At 48.5% G+C, this 14733-nt stretch overlaps 7 protein-coding genes across 18 annotated transcripts; 2 read left to right on the top strand and 5 right to left on the bottom strand.

Moving 5' to 3' along the window:
• Positions 1 to 133: 133 nt before the first annotated feature.
• FOXG_06096 (uncharacterized protein) lies at positions 134 to 727 on the bottom strand (the record flags this gene model as incomplete). Its single annotated transcript, XM_018384615.1, has 3 exons — positions 134 to 262; positions 314 to 509; positions 603 to 727. The coding sequence occupies 3 exons, from the start codon at positions 725 to 727 to the stop codon at positions 134 to 136; spliced, it is 450 nt and encodes a 149-aa protein (XP_018241747.1).
• Positions 728 to 1327: 600 nt separating this feature from the next.
• Positions 1328 to 2772, bottom strand: FOXG_06095 (uncharacterized protein). The gene is made up of 2 exons (XM_018384614.1): positions 2121 to 2772; positions 1328 to 2069 (listed from the first exon to the last, which is right to left on the bottom strand). The coding sequence occupies exons 1-2, from the start codon at positions 2489 to 2491 to the stop codon at positions 1484 to 1486; spliced, it is 957 nt and encodes a 318-aa protein (XP_018241746.1). The 5' UTR covers positions 2492 to 2772; the 3' UTR covers positions 1328 to 1483.
• Positions 2773 to 2850: 78 nt separating this feature from the next.
• On the bottom strand, positions 2851 to 4881 carry FOXG_06094 (uncharacterized protein). Its single transcript, XM_018384613.1, has 2 exons — positions 3785 to 4881; positions 2851 to 3728 (listed from the first exon to the last, which is right to left on the bottom strand). Exons 1-2 carry the CDS (start codon positions 4438 to 4440, stop codon positions 3191 to 3193), a joined length of 1194 nt encoding a protein of 397 aa, XP_018241745.1. The 5' UTR covers positions 4441 to 4881; the 3' UTR covers positions 2851 to 3190.
• Positions 4882 to 5631: 750 nt separating this feature from the next.
• On the bottom strand, positions 5632 to 8361 carry FOXG_06093 (uncharacterized protein). 7 transcript variants are annotated; one of them, XM_018384606.1, is made up of 4 exons: positions 7669 to 8361; positions 7465 to 7574; positions 7176 to 7301; positions 5632 to 7116 (listed from the first exon to the last, which is right to left on the bottom strand). In XM_018384606.1, exons 1-4 carry the CDS (start codon positions 7745 to 7747, stop codon positions 6124 to 6126), a joined length of 1308 nt encoding a protein of 435 aa, XP_018241738.1. In that variant the 5' UTR covers positions 7748 to 8361; the 3' UTR covers positions 5632 to 6123. The 7 variants fall into 7 exon arrangements, with proteins under 7 accessions (XP_018241738.1, XP_018241741.1, XP_018241740.1 ...); XM_018384609.1 differs by having other exon boundaries at positions 7465 to 8361; XM_018384608.1 differs by having other exon boundaries at positions 7176 to 7574.
• A 567-nt stretch (positions 8362 to 8928) lies between these two features.
• On the bottom strand, positions 8929 to 10806 carry FOXG_06092 (uncharacterized protein). Of its 4 annotated transcripts, XM_018384603.1 has the most exons (4): positions 10393 to 10806; positions 9993 to 10231; positions 9848 to 9936; positions 8929 to 9795 (listed from the first exon to the last, which is right to left on the bottom strand). In XM_018384603.1, the coding sequence occupies exons 2-4, from the start codon at positions 10096 to 10098 to the stop codon at positions 9379 to 9381; spliced, it is 612 nt and encodes a 203-aa protein (XP_018241735.1). In that variant the 5' UTR covers positions 10099 to 10231; positions 10393 to 10806; the 3' UTR covers positions 8929 to 9378. The 4 variants fall into 4 exon arrangements, with proteins under 4 accessions (XP_018241735.1, XP_018241734.1, XP_018241736.1 ...); XM_018384602.1 differs by having other exon boundaries at positions 9993 to 10806; XM_018384604.1 differs by having other exon boundaries at positions 9848 to 10231.
• Positions 10807 to 11135: 329 nt separating this feature from the next.
• Positions 11136 to 11315, top strand: FOXG_19180 (uncharacterized protein; the record flags this gene model as incomplete). Its single annotated transcript, XM_018399381.1, has 1 exon — positions 11136 to 11315. The coding sequence occupies one exon, from the start codon at positions 11136 to 11138 to the stop codon at positions 11313 to 11315; it is 180 nt and encodes a 59-aa protein (XP_018241733.1).
• A 1508-nt stretch (positions 11316 to 12823) lies between these two features.
• On the top strand, positions 12824 to 14398 carry FOXG_06091 (uncharacterized protein). 3 transcript variants are annotated; one of them, XM_018384600.1, is made up of 3 exons: positions 12824 to 13783; positions 13854 to 14032; positions 14081 to 14398. In XM_018384600.1, exons 1-3 carry the CDS (start codon positions 13343 to 13345, stop codon positions 14142 to 14144), a joined length of 684 nt encoding a protein of 227 aa, XP_018241731.1. In that variant the 5' UTR covers positions 12824 to 13342; the 3' UTR covers positions 14145 to 14398. The 3 variants fall into 3 exon arrangements, with proteins under 3 accessions (XP_018241731.1, XP_018241732.1, XP_018241730.1); XM_018384601.1 differs by having other exon boundaries at positions 12824 to 14032; XM_018384599.1 differs by having other exon boundaries at positions 12919 to 13783; positions 13854 to 14330.
• Positions 14399 to 14733: the final 335 nt, after the last annotated feature.

The following is a 14733-nucleotide window of genomic DNA, read 5'->3' as shown; positions in this document are numbered from 1 at the left end:
ACTATAGCGAGCACAAAGACAAGAGTGACAGCCATAGGAGGACTCGAGTCGCCGACCTTGAAGATATGGTCGATCTCGGCTCGGGGACCATATCGGACGGGAGCCTCATACTGAGGTGAAAGGAGCATTGGAGTCAAGCTGAACCTCGATATCGAAGACGGGGGAGATGAGAGGGTTGGGATGAGCCGAATGATCCCAGGACAAGGTTGGCTTTGATGGGTTCGTCGGAGAGGAGCAGCTGGATAGGGAGATCCTTTTGTGACTGTGATTATTGTTAGTCGCAGAATTGATTCGATTTTGATTGATCGCGTACAATTTCGGCCTCGCCCTTTCCAGACGCCTTCATCTTGAGAGGGAACGGGGCCTCGAGGCCAGTTGACTCAGTGAGGATGAGGAATGCCTGATGAGGTCGCTTTGGCTCGCCAGCTTCGGTTGTGGTCAACGAGACCTTGATGGTATCCGTCTTGCCTAGAACGAGAGGCTTCTTGGTAGGCTTCTGATCGCTAAATCTATATTAATCAGACCAGTCAGCGGACGTTCTCTCGCACTCAATCGCCCATGATAACACCATCATGGCATCTCGAGAGGGACAGCTAGCTTACTTGGCAGTAACGCCGTGGGCTCTCTTGGAGCCGACAGTGACGGAGCCATCGGTGAAACTCCAAGACGAGGCAGCGCTAGCCACGCTAGTTAGGAAAAGTAGGGACGATGCGATTGAGAAGCGCATGATTTTGACGTTATCGCAGGTCGATTCGGTCGGTTCTAGAGTTGAGGCCAAGTGGATGAGACAGGACAGCTAAAGATGGTGGTAGCTTGCATTACGTGGTGGGAGTGGAGAGTTTTGATTGGCTGAAGCTCTAACTTTGGTGGGAACTCAAATAGAGCTCCTGGCTTCAGGGTAGATCCGGGCGATATCTCACTCAGCCAGCTATAACAATTCCAAACCGTAGATCAAGCCGGAACGTGAACACAAATTACTTCTATTAACCTCTAATTTTATGGCTAGTCCTAGGAGTGTAATACCCTAAGGGGGGTAATAATAATTCTAACATTAAATCAGTGTATCAAAATTAACTGGTCTAGTGGCTTACTAAGAGATACTAAATTTGACTAGATATTTTCGTCACTTAGAATAGAGGGCCTGGAATACAGAGCGTATCAGATACTCAATAATACAACAAGATCGTGCTCTCGTGCGACCAAACAAAAGAAGGAATTACAATGACATTGAGATCCATCATCCATCATGTCAAGAAACTCTTGGTTCGATTTGCGATCCCTAGGAAATGTGATCCTGCAGAAAAAGTATTGCACGGAGGCACGAGAATTGATCAATATAAAGCATATTTGTGTATTACCATAACCGACCGAAAATAATTCACTGTTTTCTTTTCTCGATTCAATCTTATATATAATCTCTTGAAAGTTGAAAAATCATTTCTATCATAAGCATCTAAAACAATGACTGGTGGTGTATCATCCTCTACTGGGTCTTAATCTCAGTCTGGAAACCCTTGATAGCCTCCCTCTCTTCCGTTGTCAAATCAATACCAAAATACTCCTTCAACGCCTCCACTCTCTCATCCTCTGTCTTCAACTCTTTCAGAACCCTTGTCTTACCTCCAGGGTTCTCCTTAACCACATCATTAACCAGCATTCGTTTCCCGTAAATCTCCTCGCCCGTTGGTGACGTTTTGCTTTCCCTTAGAAGGAACTTGACAATCAGAACCGTCGTTGTCTGGAAGCTGCGTGGGCTTGTGCCAGTGTAGCAGTTGGAGATCTCGAAATCGGCTGGCAGCCATTCAACTGAGTGACTGAAAGCATAGAAGCTGATCCAGGGTTGATCGGGAGAGTTGCGGCATTGGTAGATCCAGAGACGGCGGCCGGATGTGAGCTCTGTTTGGCCGGGAATGAAGTCCTTGATAAGCCTTGCGTCTTGAGTGCCTAAATTGCGCCACTCAGCGCCCTCGGCCAGGGGCATGGGCTGTGTAGGGCCGTCGCCGCCAAATGAGGTATCCATGACCCAGCGAGAATTGTCAGGTAGAGTTACAATATTGACAATGTGAACCCTGTAAGCAGTTAGTGAACGATGCTGATGACAGCATTGTATTTCATCTTACCAGCCAGGATAACCACCATGAGGAACACCATCCTTTCGCAGACGAACTCGCACGCCAACGGGATATACTTGGAAACCAAGAGCTCTCAGCATGTAGCAGAAAAAGAGGTTACTCTCCATGCAGTAACCTCCTCTTCCGCGCCCATCCACCACGATCTTTTGGTACAGAGCTTGAGGCTCGAGAGTGATATTGCGATGCGACGAGTAATGCAGCGTCAAGTTATCATATGGGACTGTTGCGATCATGTGCTGATGCAGCACTTTGAGAAAGGCATGGTCCAGAATAGGTTCATTGCCCACGTAGAATTCTTGAGGGATTTGAAGATGTTTGAGGAACCCAGCGACTTGGGCTTCAGAATAAATGGCTGACATGGTGAGGTGTAAGATGAGTGTGGTTTACAACAACTGAAGAACAGCGCCCGTGAAAGACAAGCAGGGAGCAGCTATCACTTGAATGGAAGACCTGCTAGCAAACTTATAAATGAGTCAAGATAGCGCCAGAAAAACCGACGTCAGCTTGAACTACAAACATGATTGATACCCTTACCTTACCTTACTCGTATGTCGCGCAAAACCAAAAACAAAACTGCCAATAACCCGCTGGAAGTTGGCCGTAACGTATCATGAACCCCGATATCTCTCCAGACTCCATAAAAACTGTCCGGGGCTTAAACTTGGAGACGCCCTCCTTTCACAGGCGCCGTCAGGGTCCAAAATAGAGTCGGCCAATCAGGAAAATTTGGCGTCTACTTCGGGAGTTGTTGCTAGTCTGATGTGTGCAAATCCGTAATAAATGCCTCTCCTTCTCGGTCCGTCTTACACGGTACCCACGGGAAATATGAGTGTTGTCAGGGTTCTTTTGGTACGGCAGAAAGGTGATGAAGACTTCAATGAGCCAGAAGAATAGTAGATTCAGATGTTTGCTAGTCAACCAAAGATTCCTTTACTCCATGTTTGCAAAATAGACTGTTCATTACATGACTCTTTTCATGACATCGCGCCTACAACGCCAAGCCCCAAGAAACCCACCGACATTTCTCTAAATGATGCAGATATGTACGTTCATGTCGTCTAAAGCTCCGTCCTCCGGCTCGACGTGGTTGTCGCAGCTGCACCATTCCTCTTCGCTTTAGTTCCCGCCAACTTGGGCATGAAGTCCTGGATACCCATCCAGTCCACCACGAACGCAGTGGTGATCCTCGCCCAGTCACGCACGGTTGGAAGATCGAGGTGCTCACCATCGTCTGTGATCTCGTGCCACACATCGGGGAAGGGCGATGGAATGAGATGCAAGATGTCGACGCCGCGCTGCATGAAAGGTCGGTGGTCATCGTCAATATAGCTGCGAGTGAATCGATTGGCTGTTTTGTTGCCATCTGGGAGGAAAGGAAATCTGGGCTTGGTCTCGAGGACATTGAGCTGTCGCATGCGCTTCTCAAGACCCGCCATGGCTCGGTATGCCCAGTGGGTTGTAAGGAAGTAAGAGGGAATAGTAGGGTCCGCGGATCCTAAAAGATCGAGAAGAACAAACAGACTGATAGAGTCCAGAGGAGTCCTGTAAGTTGCAGTAGATCCATGGAACTGATATTCCCATTCCTCAGCAAGTGATCTTGACACCAAGTTAGTCAATCCTTTGGCTCGTAGTTAATTGCACATTTAACATACCTGGCTCCATAAAGCGAGTCCTCCTCCGTCCAATGTTTGAATGCCTCTTCGCCATCTAGAAAGATAATCTGGATTCCCTGGGTCTCCTCAAGCCCATCATCCGCAGATCCATCCTTCTGCATCTTGTCCCACTTCGCAGTGAGCGCATCCTCAATGCTCCTCGCGACATGCATCAACATGGCACATGGCGCTGCGCTGTCGATTGCGCCAATGAATCCCTCAGGCTCATATTTACTATCGTAGTGCGCAACCAGCGTAAGTCGACTAACGTCTCCGTTCTGCGCCCAAGGGGGGTCTCTTCGAAAGATGAGGTTGGAGAATGGGATCTGCTTGTTTCCGTGTACAGGTGTCTTTGAAGTCGAATTCTGCATTTCGAGTTTCCATTCGGGAAGATTTTCCTTGAAGAACTCGACAAAGTGTTTCTGGGCACGCCGTTGACCCTCAGTGCCAGGCACACGAGGAATCAGGATAGGAGCAAGAAGCTTGCCATCCTTGATATCGAAATCGTCGCCGGGCGAAGGAATGTTCTCGAGGGTTTCATCTGAAAGTGTCATGGACTCGGCGACCGTCGATAGGAGCAGGCAGACAAAGACGAGAAGCTTTGCAAGGAATGACAATTGCGATAGCGGTCGAGGCATTGTCGAAGATTCAGCCATGGATGGGAAGACACCAATAAATACTACTCTAAACCAACAAGAAGCGGGTTTTGGTTCGGGTTATCGTGGGGCGCAAAACTAGCTCATTCCGTCTGGAGGATCAGAGTAATCGTATGATAAATGGGCAAAAGTTCAGCTGTGGCAGTGAGCGTGGACGTTGCGAACAAAGACAGAGCAGAATCAAGCAAACAAATGCTTCGTGCTGCCAGGAGTTAAACCTCTCTCGCCAGCCCATGCAAGGGATGAGGATAAGGCCAGGTACGACAAGAAGGATGTGGGGAGGAAAATAGTAGGTACTTCACCCAGGCCCAATACCGCAGGCGAATCTTTGTACCTTGACACAATACTCCGGCCACAACCCCATATGCGTGTGGCAATAGAGGTCAAAGCTCACATTATTCTCCGTTAATTGTTTGTTTTTTCTCTACAACAATACTAAGCCTCAGGCCCATTACGTGTTATGCGTTCTATGAAATTGATCTGGACTTCATGTTGGCCCTTCAGCAGTTATAAACGATATTGGTCCGAAGCCCCCTGTTAGCTCTCGGTAGAAGACGACTTTTTGATGTACACAACAGGCGCGGGGGAGGACGGGAAAGGACCCTTTAAACTATGGTCGAACAACCAGGGGTCGGGTTATTATAGTTGCAATGGTCAACCCTCATTGGTTCACGGCTATAAAGGATCTGAGGGGGGCGTTTGATACGGATAAATCACACTGAACGCATTTGTTAAGTTGGACACGTATTATTTTCACTGGGCTACACAGATCCAGATATACTGTAGTCATTATGTCCATTCTCTTAACCATGCTGCGCTGCTGTAGCCTGAATAATACGGAAAGATCTCGTTGATCATGCCTAAGCCTGGCGTGTAAGTCAGCCGTAGCAAAGGCTGGAACACATCATTCCAGAGACACTGAAATTCGACACAATGCCATTGATGCTGAAACCTCCAGTGAGGAAAGGTATGGAGTTGTGTGACCTAGCCATTTATCGTTAGTTCAGATCTAGACGTTGTGCTTCATATTAAATAGGCATTGTTGGGAGCTAGCTTGGAAACCATTTCTCCCAGCAGCTCTCCCAACCCAATATATACGAGAAACTGACAAGCAGCAAGCAAGATTTCTCGTAACTCTCTACCATAAGTTCCTGCAGCATCCATCATCTGAAGCTAACGCAGGCTACGTCATCCCGTTAACCCCACGTTTCTAAAATGTTGTGAAGCCCCTCATAAGCAACACAGATCAGACAACAGTAAAGGTATCATGAGATTAGTATGGACGGCGACCAATAATGCATCTGAAATGTTGAAGCTTCTTATTGATTTGGCTTGCGCCCTATGCGTCAAAGCCGGGGCCTATCCAAAGGCAGTCTCTAACACCATCATCTACACATACTCCTCATTTATATCTATTACAATGAATATACCCCAATGGTTGTTGACGTGATACAAGACCCCTTAGTATCCTAGCGTCATGAAGAATGCGAGAAACCCGCAAGTAAACACCAAACGCCCTCGTCATGCTTTGATTCTTCGCTCTGTATTGCGACACCAGTATTTTTTGTACCATGATCTCTCTCCAAAATCCTGCGCCTCTCTGGGTGGATTATTGTTTATGTCATTTCAATCTATCAGAGCTTGACAGAACAAAATTGCTCGGCCAGAACGGCTAGTTCCGGCTTAGTGCAGCTTGTTGGCAGCCTGTGCCGCCTTGTTGGCGATCTGCTTCTCCTTGGGAATGGTGAGGGCATTGATGCCGAGGTAGTTGCAGATGCTGGTAACAACGAGCCACGCCCAGCGGAAATAGACAACCATGGAAAAGAGAAGATAGGCCCACAGGTAGAAGAGTTCGAATTGGGCGCTGACCTGAGGGAGTCCAAATCGAGGCATGTTTCCGAGGAACGCACCACCAATAAGAGGGTATAGCATAACGGTCCACCAGGGGAAAGGTTGGCGAGTCAAATGGGCGAGAATAATCTTAGTGGTCAAGCGGCCAAAGACGAATGACATGATGAAGCAGAAAAGCATGAGGTGGTTCTCCTTCATGATGGTACTGTAAGGAGAGAAGACCCAGGCGGCGATGGAAACAGTGAAGACGGCCATGGGAATCCACTCAAGGAACACAGGAAGAATGGGCTCTCCCCTAGACTTGCGAGCCTTGGCAACGTTGAGCACACAGAAGGGGATCTGTGTAAAGACGAGGGAGCCAATGATCAGGCCAATCCAGATATCTCGGAAAGTCGTCTCGCCAAGGAGCTCAGCAAGACCAGGTAGAGTATCCTTGATGCCATTAGCCAGAGGAATGGTCCAGATGCCGGGTCCCCAAATGCCAGACATGATCATAATTGTACAGGCAATAAGGATGCCTTCTGTAGGACCATTGATAACGCCGAGGAAGAGAGTATGCGTGTGGTATGTTTCCCAGGTCGAGAAAAACATGGGCAGGCATGGGCATAGAGCGGTGATGATGCCAGCTGGAGAGGTACCAAGACCCATAGCGGCAGTTTCGAGCAGACTGGCGAGTGTGCAGTTCAAGGAGTCGATACCGTGATCGAAGAGTTCGCCGAGGCCGCTTGAGGTTCCAGTTCGTCGAGCTTGCTTTCCGTCGAGGTTATCCATCGTTTGGTACATGAAGAGGCCAAAGGCAAAGCTGAAGTAAAGCCATGAAGGAGCCTGCAACATCACTTGCGATTAGTACGTCACTCCAGAGACATGGAAAGGCTCCCACATACCGGTCCAACGAGATCAGGCATCCAAATTGCACAGAAAGCAACATTTATCAGGATGAAGCAGAAACCCAAGAGGGTCACCATGTTGGGAGCAATCCATAGTGGTAGGAGGTTGACAGAGGCATTCCACTACATGACGACAAAGACGCGTTAGCTATCACGAGCTCCCAGAAAATAACTTGGCAGGCAAGTGGTGTCGAGCTCGACGAGACGGTAATTGTCAAGACAAAAAAGTAAAACAGAGTTTAAAAAAAATGCGCAAAAGAGAGCTGAAGGCATAGGCAATACATACGAAAGGACCAAGAACGTATTTCGAGACTGGCGACAGGTCGACGCTTGAGTACTTGTATGACTTGAAGTGCACCAGTGCGTCATCAGAGATGCACTCAGCAACATTCTTTTCTGCAGGGCCGCAACGTTAGTGGTCAACGGTCTTTTTTGTAATACCCCATGGAACTCAGGCGTTCAAAGAGTTTCCTTTTCTTCTCAGACTTACTCGTATTAGGAGCCATATTCGTACCGTCAGGGTCGGTGGCCGTTGGATTGTAAAGCGGAAGTGTCTCGCTTGTAGACATGGTGGAAGAGAGGGGCCGGAGGAGGAGGGGCAAAAATGGGGGACTCTTTTAAAAAGGGAACGAAGGGGAAGGTAGAAAAAAATAAAGACGTCGGTAAAAACGCCTAAACAATCGGACCTGCAGCGACGGCGGGCACGCGCAATAGTGACTTGCAGCAGGACAGGGTAAGGTATATCCGCCAAGAGGCCTGCAAAATGGATGATTGATCCTCGGCTCTCTTCCAAGGCGGTATTATCCTAACAGACGCGGGCGGCGCGGCACGTGGGCGGGAAGAGAAAGGTAATCCAAGAACAAGCGTGACAGGTTTTCTCTTATCGACAACGGTAGATGAATTGGATCTCAAGCCAAGGTTATGTGTGGCGGACCTGATTTGCGAAGACGACCGGGAGGGCTGAGACAGAGTTAAACAGCCAAGAATAGCGGTGAAGAGTCTGATAAAGAATTAAATATGTTGATGAACAGTTACCGCCAAAGAGTGTTTTTTTGCAGTTGAAGAAAAGAAGGGACTGAAAAGGTTTAAAGGGGCAGGTTTTGACAGCTCAAGGCTAGGACTCGAAATTGGAATTCAAACTCCAACTCGTACTGGTGTCGTCGTACGTCGAGCCCCTGGATCGTAAACCGCAAAGCCCCTGCTAACACCAGCGATCCGATCCACTAGAGGTCTCCGCTTACAGGGTAAACACGCATCTAAAATTGGGTAATTAGCGGCTCATTCATTTGAAGGCTCCAACCATCAACTTGACAGCTAACGAAACAGGTCGACTTTGACGGCCCCTTTCTTGTGAGACTCGAGAACAATAGCAGGTTCCTTGAGCATCCCCACGTAGTACTCTCACTTGCACAGTGACCTCAGCAGGCTCAGCCCTGTCAAAAGGTGTGCCAGCCATGTCTGCTCACGAGGAGGAGCTCGCATAGACAGCTCATCATGAGATTGTTTCGACATTATTTGATCCGTCTTAGCCGTTGGTGCCGAGGCGAGGGATGAACTAACGCTACGAATCAATGGCGCATGAATAGAATGATTTTCACATGCCCTTCTAGGCTCGTGAGCGCGTGAGCACCAACAAAAAGAATACGAGCCTCTCATTCAAATGCAATTGGCTGGAATGGATGCTAGTTGGAGAACAAAACTTACATCGCGGCAGTTTTGTTGATCCGATAGCCCGGTACACGTCTAAGGGTCTTGAAATCCGGAATGTGGAGTGAAGATCGACTGACGCTGACTGTGATCTCCTCCAACTCTGGGAATCCTTGAACCGACAACGACATGTCTCGATATGCCACTGCTTGTTTCATGCATCAGGACATCACACTGGCTTCAAATTTGTCGTCAGAGGTTTCTGGTGGTTCAACTGCTTGATTGCAGTCAACGACATGTATTTCGTCCTGTTCTACCACCTATTCCCATCTCTTCGTCCCTTCGACATTAACGATATTAATGATGTAAAAGGGCAACCCCTCAAGTTGAATCATAAAAAGAATATCCCACCATAAAAGACAACCAAACACCTAGACGTCCAAGGCTTCAAAGGAATGTAGGAGCAATAAACACAAGAGAACAGAAGCAATGCAGTAATCTCTTTGGCAGCCCGGTCGCCAAACTCAGGAAACCGTCAAGCATCACCAGAAACTCAGAACATGGCGAACCCAGCGAAAATGGTGCTCAGGACAATAGTCAGGCCCCATGTGCGCCCAGCCTCAATGACGGCGGCGCCGTTGGTCTTTGTTGTTGTTGAGCTGTCTGAGTTGTCGCCGCCGTCGCCTCCTGGGGTGCCAGTGTAGACAACATTGGGATCGTCAGTAGCGCTGGCTGTCGCTTTGACGGCAGCCGTGTCGGTAGCGGTGGAAGTCGTGTTGTACTTCTTGGGGTTGCTGGCACCGCATGGGTGGTTCTGGCGGCAGTCAGAAGCGCAAGAGGCACTGCCCTTGCAGTCCTCGACACATTGGTTACCCCATTCCTGGCATACGTAGAATGGTAGGGTCAGGGAGTATTCAGACACGTTGGGTTGCTTGCCGTCGCCGCAGATGCAACCGTATGTAAGGGTTTTCTGGACGAAAGAGATTAACAGTTGTCAACGAAGCCTAGATAACGAAACTTACAGGATCACACTCGTTGACCTTGGTATCTCCCTTGCTAGTCTGCCCGCAAATCATAGGGCAGGTTTCTATTTCGTTCTGGCACCAAACACCTGGTTATGTATTAGACCCTGCACATCAAAATAATCGGCGTTAGATCTTTACTCACGGCGTTGAGACAGGGGTACACTCTCGGGGTCAATAACATAGTCGGCGTTGACAACGGCAATGGCTGAGGCAGCAACGGCCAAAACGGTTGTTCGGAGAGAGGGCATTATTGTGACGTATTTGTGTCTTGTATGAAAACTAGCTGTGTTGGATACGATGAAGGTATGTATGTGGTTGATACGTATGCGAAGTCCAAAAAAAGTTCGTAAACGGTGAAGATTGACGAAAGGTATGGAGTTTCTTTGGCCGGGGGTCAGCGGTTTTATTCACTTATATTCCAAGTCTCTCTCTTTCCCATAATGAGGAGATTGCTTGTGCTCTGTGGGAACGAGAGGTATGGAGGATGCTATCACTAAGACAACCGGGGCAAGACCCGTAGACTCGGACGATGTTTGACTTACAGATTAAGAACAAGGTATGTGAGTGACGACCGACGATTTGATAAAAGTACGAGCAAAAGAAGAATAAAGCATTAAGATGACGAGTTAACGACTGTTGAGAATCAAGACCAAGTCTGATATAGCGAGTGTATCAAAAGCAGGTGGTGAGAGAAGAGGACGATGAAGAAAAGGTCGAGGAGGTCCGAGACATTTCAATGACAGACAACCCCCGGCTATATGGGTATGGACGCATGGATGGATACCTCTCTGCCTTAGGTCCAGATACCTACCGCCGGGCTACAGCGTCAAAAGAAATGATCCGTAGCAAAAGCTGAGGCGAGACCCGAGCCTGGGCGACATCATGACCACAGACGGTGGACAAAGTAGTACCAGTAGCACCAATTTTCGCAGAGTGAACAGGGGACTTTAGGAGCAGCACAGCAGCATTGGGCTTAGCTCTAACATATCCCAGCAGCAATGAGACTTTATTTGCTCCATATCGTCCACCACTCGGCGCATTTTGTGCCAGGAGGTCCCGGAATACTCTGGAGGCTAGGCCCGATAGACTCAACTAGTGCGGTTCGCCGCTTAAGCTTGGGCTTTTTAGGGCGGTCTGGGGAGGCTTTGGCTCGCTTGGTGTTGGTGCACCATGACCGTAATCTCCAAGGCCCTTGGTTTTAAGAGCCGTGATTAAAAGGAGTCAATAGTATTATCGATAATGTTCTTGTTACAGCAGCCCGGTCTGTGATCTTCAGAAGATCCTAATGGAGATCTCTTCAGTTGACTCGACGCTACCGTGCTCTCGTCAGATGTCGGTGATGCCCCATACTCGCCATCATGGGCATACGAGTGGAGGTCGTCCTTCGTCTCCTCTCAACCGCATCGTCCAGAGCTTGGCTTTGTGGCGGGCGCGAACGGTTGACTACTACAGACTCCACATCTAGTAGTCGTGAAGCGATATGAGACCACTGCTGCACATTTGTTATGATGGTCTTGTCATTGTGCATCACTGAGTGTATCTTGGACCACGCGAACGACGCGCTCCAGTTGGTGGTTGAGGTCGCTCACAACATGTACGAGCCCACTATGATCACGTCGGAGTATTCTTTACGGACGATTGGCCACTCGGATGCAAGAATGGTGGCCAACTGTTCCCATAAAGGGTAACTCTGTTCGGTGCTAGGCATCTGGACCAGCCAACAACCTTCGTATTTCTTACATATGGGCGGGGCATGTCACTGCACTGGACCCTTCGATAACCCCGCGCAATGCACCACGACGAGAACATGATGCTATGGATATCGCGCCAATCGTTGGTGTTGATGATATTTTGTTTGTGCCTCACTATGGAGCTTACGCGGCCAGATGTTCAGGCTCTCAGAGAAGTGATCACAGTCGCACATTTTATGAGGTATCACACAGCAAAGTCGAATAACCACTACTTCTAGTAACCCAATAACGCAGGTGAAGAAACACTCTGCTGGCTAAGACATTTGAAAGCGGAGTGCATTTGGAGATATGACGGACTAGCCGAAGAGATATCCGCTTGTCTCTCGTACAAGATAGTAAGGTAACTTCGTATCGAATCGTGTTCGTTCCATGCAGGCATTAATCGAGGTGAGGGCACTTACAGAGAACACGAAGACTTGGTTCATGACAGGTCATAAAAAGATAACCAAACCTGAAAGGAACCAGCCTCGACTTCAGAAGAATCCTCGAGAGGAATTCGTTTCATGTGGAGAGTAGATTCTCACCCCCGCAGAGTCAGGATAATTTGTCCCGTTTCAAAGTGAACCTGCAGGAACTCGAGAGAAACTTTGGTCATCGAACTTGGTTTCTTCCTACAATTTCGATCACTCCTTTGATTCCAACCTCCTCTATTTTGCTCCTTGGCTCCGATTAGAGTTACAGTTTGAACTGGACCAGATGACAATGTCATATGATATGATGAGAGTTCTGCGGCTTGAAACAAAGTAGTCAGAATCTCTGTACTTGTATCCCTTGATAGAAAGCCACAGTCGATGAGATCTCGCGCTTGTCAATCCGGGTTCCGCTACGTCCCGAAAGCTTAGACGACCGGTACCCAACCGGCCTCTTCAGCCGGGCACGGAACGGACGTGGCTTTCGAGCTCCGTATTTCAAGATGAAGGCCGGCCGTAAATGCGGCGGTCATATTGTACCCTTGCAAGTGTGGTATTTTGGTCGATATCCAAGTCAGTGGGCATTGAGTTACCTAAGAAAACCTTATCGTACTACACACAGCAGGAGATTGGTTTACTGTAAGTAATTAACTTACGCATTTGAACGATAAATCAACTCTCCTCCTATGTTGCGATATCTCGCGGAGGCTGTAGAAATGAAGGCTACGAATGACCAAATCCGGAGTAGATTCACACAAATAAGAAGCCAGAGGTCACAAAGTTTACCGGTGCGTTCTGGGTTGTCCCGACTCCCATGGACCGGGGCGCCGGCCCCTCCATCAATCGGAAAAAATCAAGCTGCAAGGCCCGGAACGGTGCCGATTAAGGCTTTGCTCTACGACATCACATCCAATTCATCCTTTCAATTGGGACAAGCTATCGCCACTACCCAGACACACACTATACTATGTCCCTGGTTGGATCGTGCCCTCTACTCGCGCCTTGATTTCATCATCAACCTCATCCTGACGACTTGTACATAATTGACTATTTCTCTACCGCTCCGCAACCCAAATCCTTGCGCTTTGTCAACTAAAAAGCAGGGCCGCTATTCATGGGCTGTTATCCTAACTCGCTGATACGATTTCAACTGTTAATCAACATCAATATTACTCGACTGGGTCGATTGAATCACTGCTACAAGTCTTTGCGACACGATTTTACCATTGAATCACATACAATCCAGTACTATTAAACCTGTTGTATCGGAAGTTTCTTCATTAGCGACTTGAACGATTCAAGCCCGAGATTTTGTTTCATCGCATGGTTGAATGGCGACTGCGATAGATCAAGCGCCTGGCGATGGCAATCTGGCCGCCGGCGCATCGCATCCAGGCAGTTCTGAAACACAGACCGCAGCTACCGAAGTGTTTGAGACACCACGCACATCCTTCGATCATGACCCCAACGATAGCAATCATGCGCGGCACGAAACTGCATCATCTACCGTCTCCCCGAGTTCGATAACATCGCCACCATACTGGCTGAACACCCGTGCCGGCCATCAACGCACCATATCGAACATGTCGACCGAGTCCGTTCTTCCTGCTGGCGCTATAACCCTGCGTGACAACGAAGCGAGCGAGTTCGACGACCGCAACAGCGCTTGCTGGGCCAAGAGTGTTGAGGTTGTCAGCTATACCATTGTCAACGGCAGTGCAACAAATATCGGGGCCTTTGTGGTGTGGAATATCCGTGTCGAGGCTCTCAATGTGAGTGATTGGTGGTGGTTCAGCAGTGGCGTGCTGATCTGAAGATCGCGGTTGACTGACCCAACGATAGGGGAGTTATATGAATATTCGTAAACGGTATTCGGAGTTTGACGACTTTCGATATCGGTTGGTTCAGACTTTCCCCGGATTTGAGGCAGCTGTTCCGGCGCTTCCGCCCAAGAGTGTCATCTCCAAGTTTCGGCCCCGATTTCTCGAGAAAAGGCGGGCAGGCCTACAATACTTTCTCAAGTGCGTATATCAGGAGTTTCCAGCTCAATATTATGCTGACCTTATTAGTTGCATACTGTTAAATCCAGAATTTTCTGGATCGCCAGTCCTCAAGGAGTTCCTCTTTGCATAGCGTTCTTATCGTCTTAGCATCTTCTCTTCTTTGGATATGTTTACCTTTGGGTCTCATTCATGGGAGGCCTCTTTGTACAAACGATATATATTGCTTGGCCCAGTCTCACGCACATATGCAGCAGCCAACAATCCGTATTAATGATAATGAGTTGGATGATCTACCACTTGTGGCCCTACAGTTGTATTGCATGCTCGTCTGTTCTTAGCTTGTGCTTGATTCGAGAGCCAAGATGAAACCAAGGTTTGGCATTGTTGTACGACACAGTCAAGCATATCTCGAAAGCCATACCATTTGCTTCGCCTCAGTGGCATGTCATCGCTGGGCGTTTAAGCTCTCGTATCCAAAGGGCTGAGTATAGGCGCCAGGGCGCAGCAAGAGAAATCCGGTCGCTAACAACAGGCGCGCGATACTAACAGTTAAGCTGTTGACTTTGAATGAAGCTTAACATAACCATGTGGAGTTCGGTATGGCTTAGAGGATATGCTGTTACGCATCAGCCAATGAGTGAGTTTCCTGTCGGATTTCCGTGCCGCTATTCTGACGCTTTGCCAGCCATGAGTCTAGATTATTTCGGTATGTAACGGCA

Source organism: Fusarium oxysporum, chromosome 2 (genome assembly GCF_000149955.1).
Source record: "Fusarium oxysporum f. sp. lycopersici 4287 chromosome 2, whole genome shotgun sequence".
Taxonomy (NCBI): Eukaryota; Fungi; Ascomycota; class Sordariomycetes; order Hypocreales; family Nectriaceae; genus Fusarium; species Fusarium oxysporum.
Note: the sequence above shows the minus strand (reverse complement) of the source record. Positions and strands in the feature narration are given on the sequence as shown.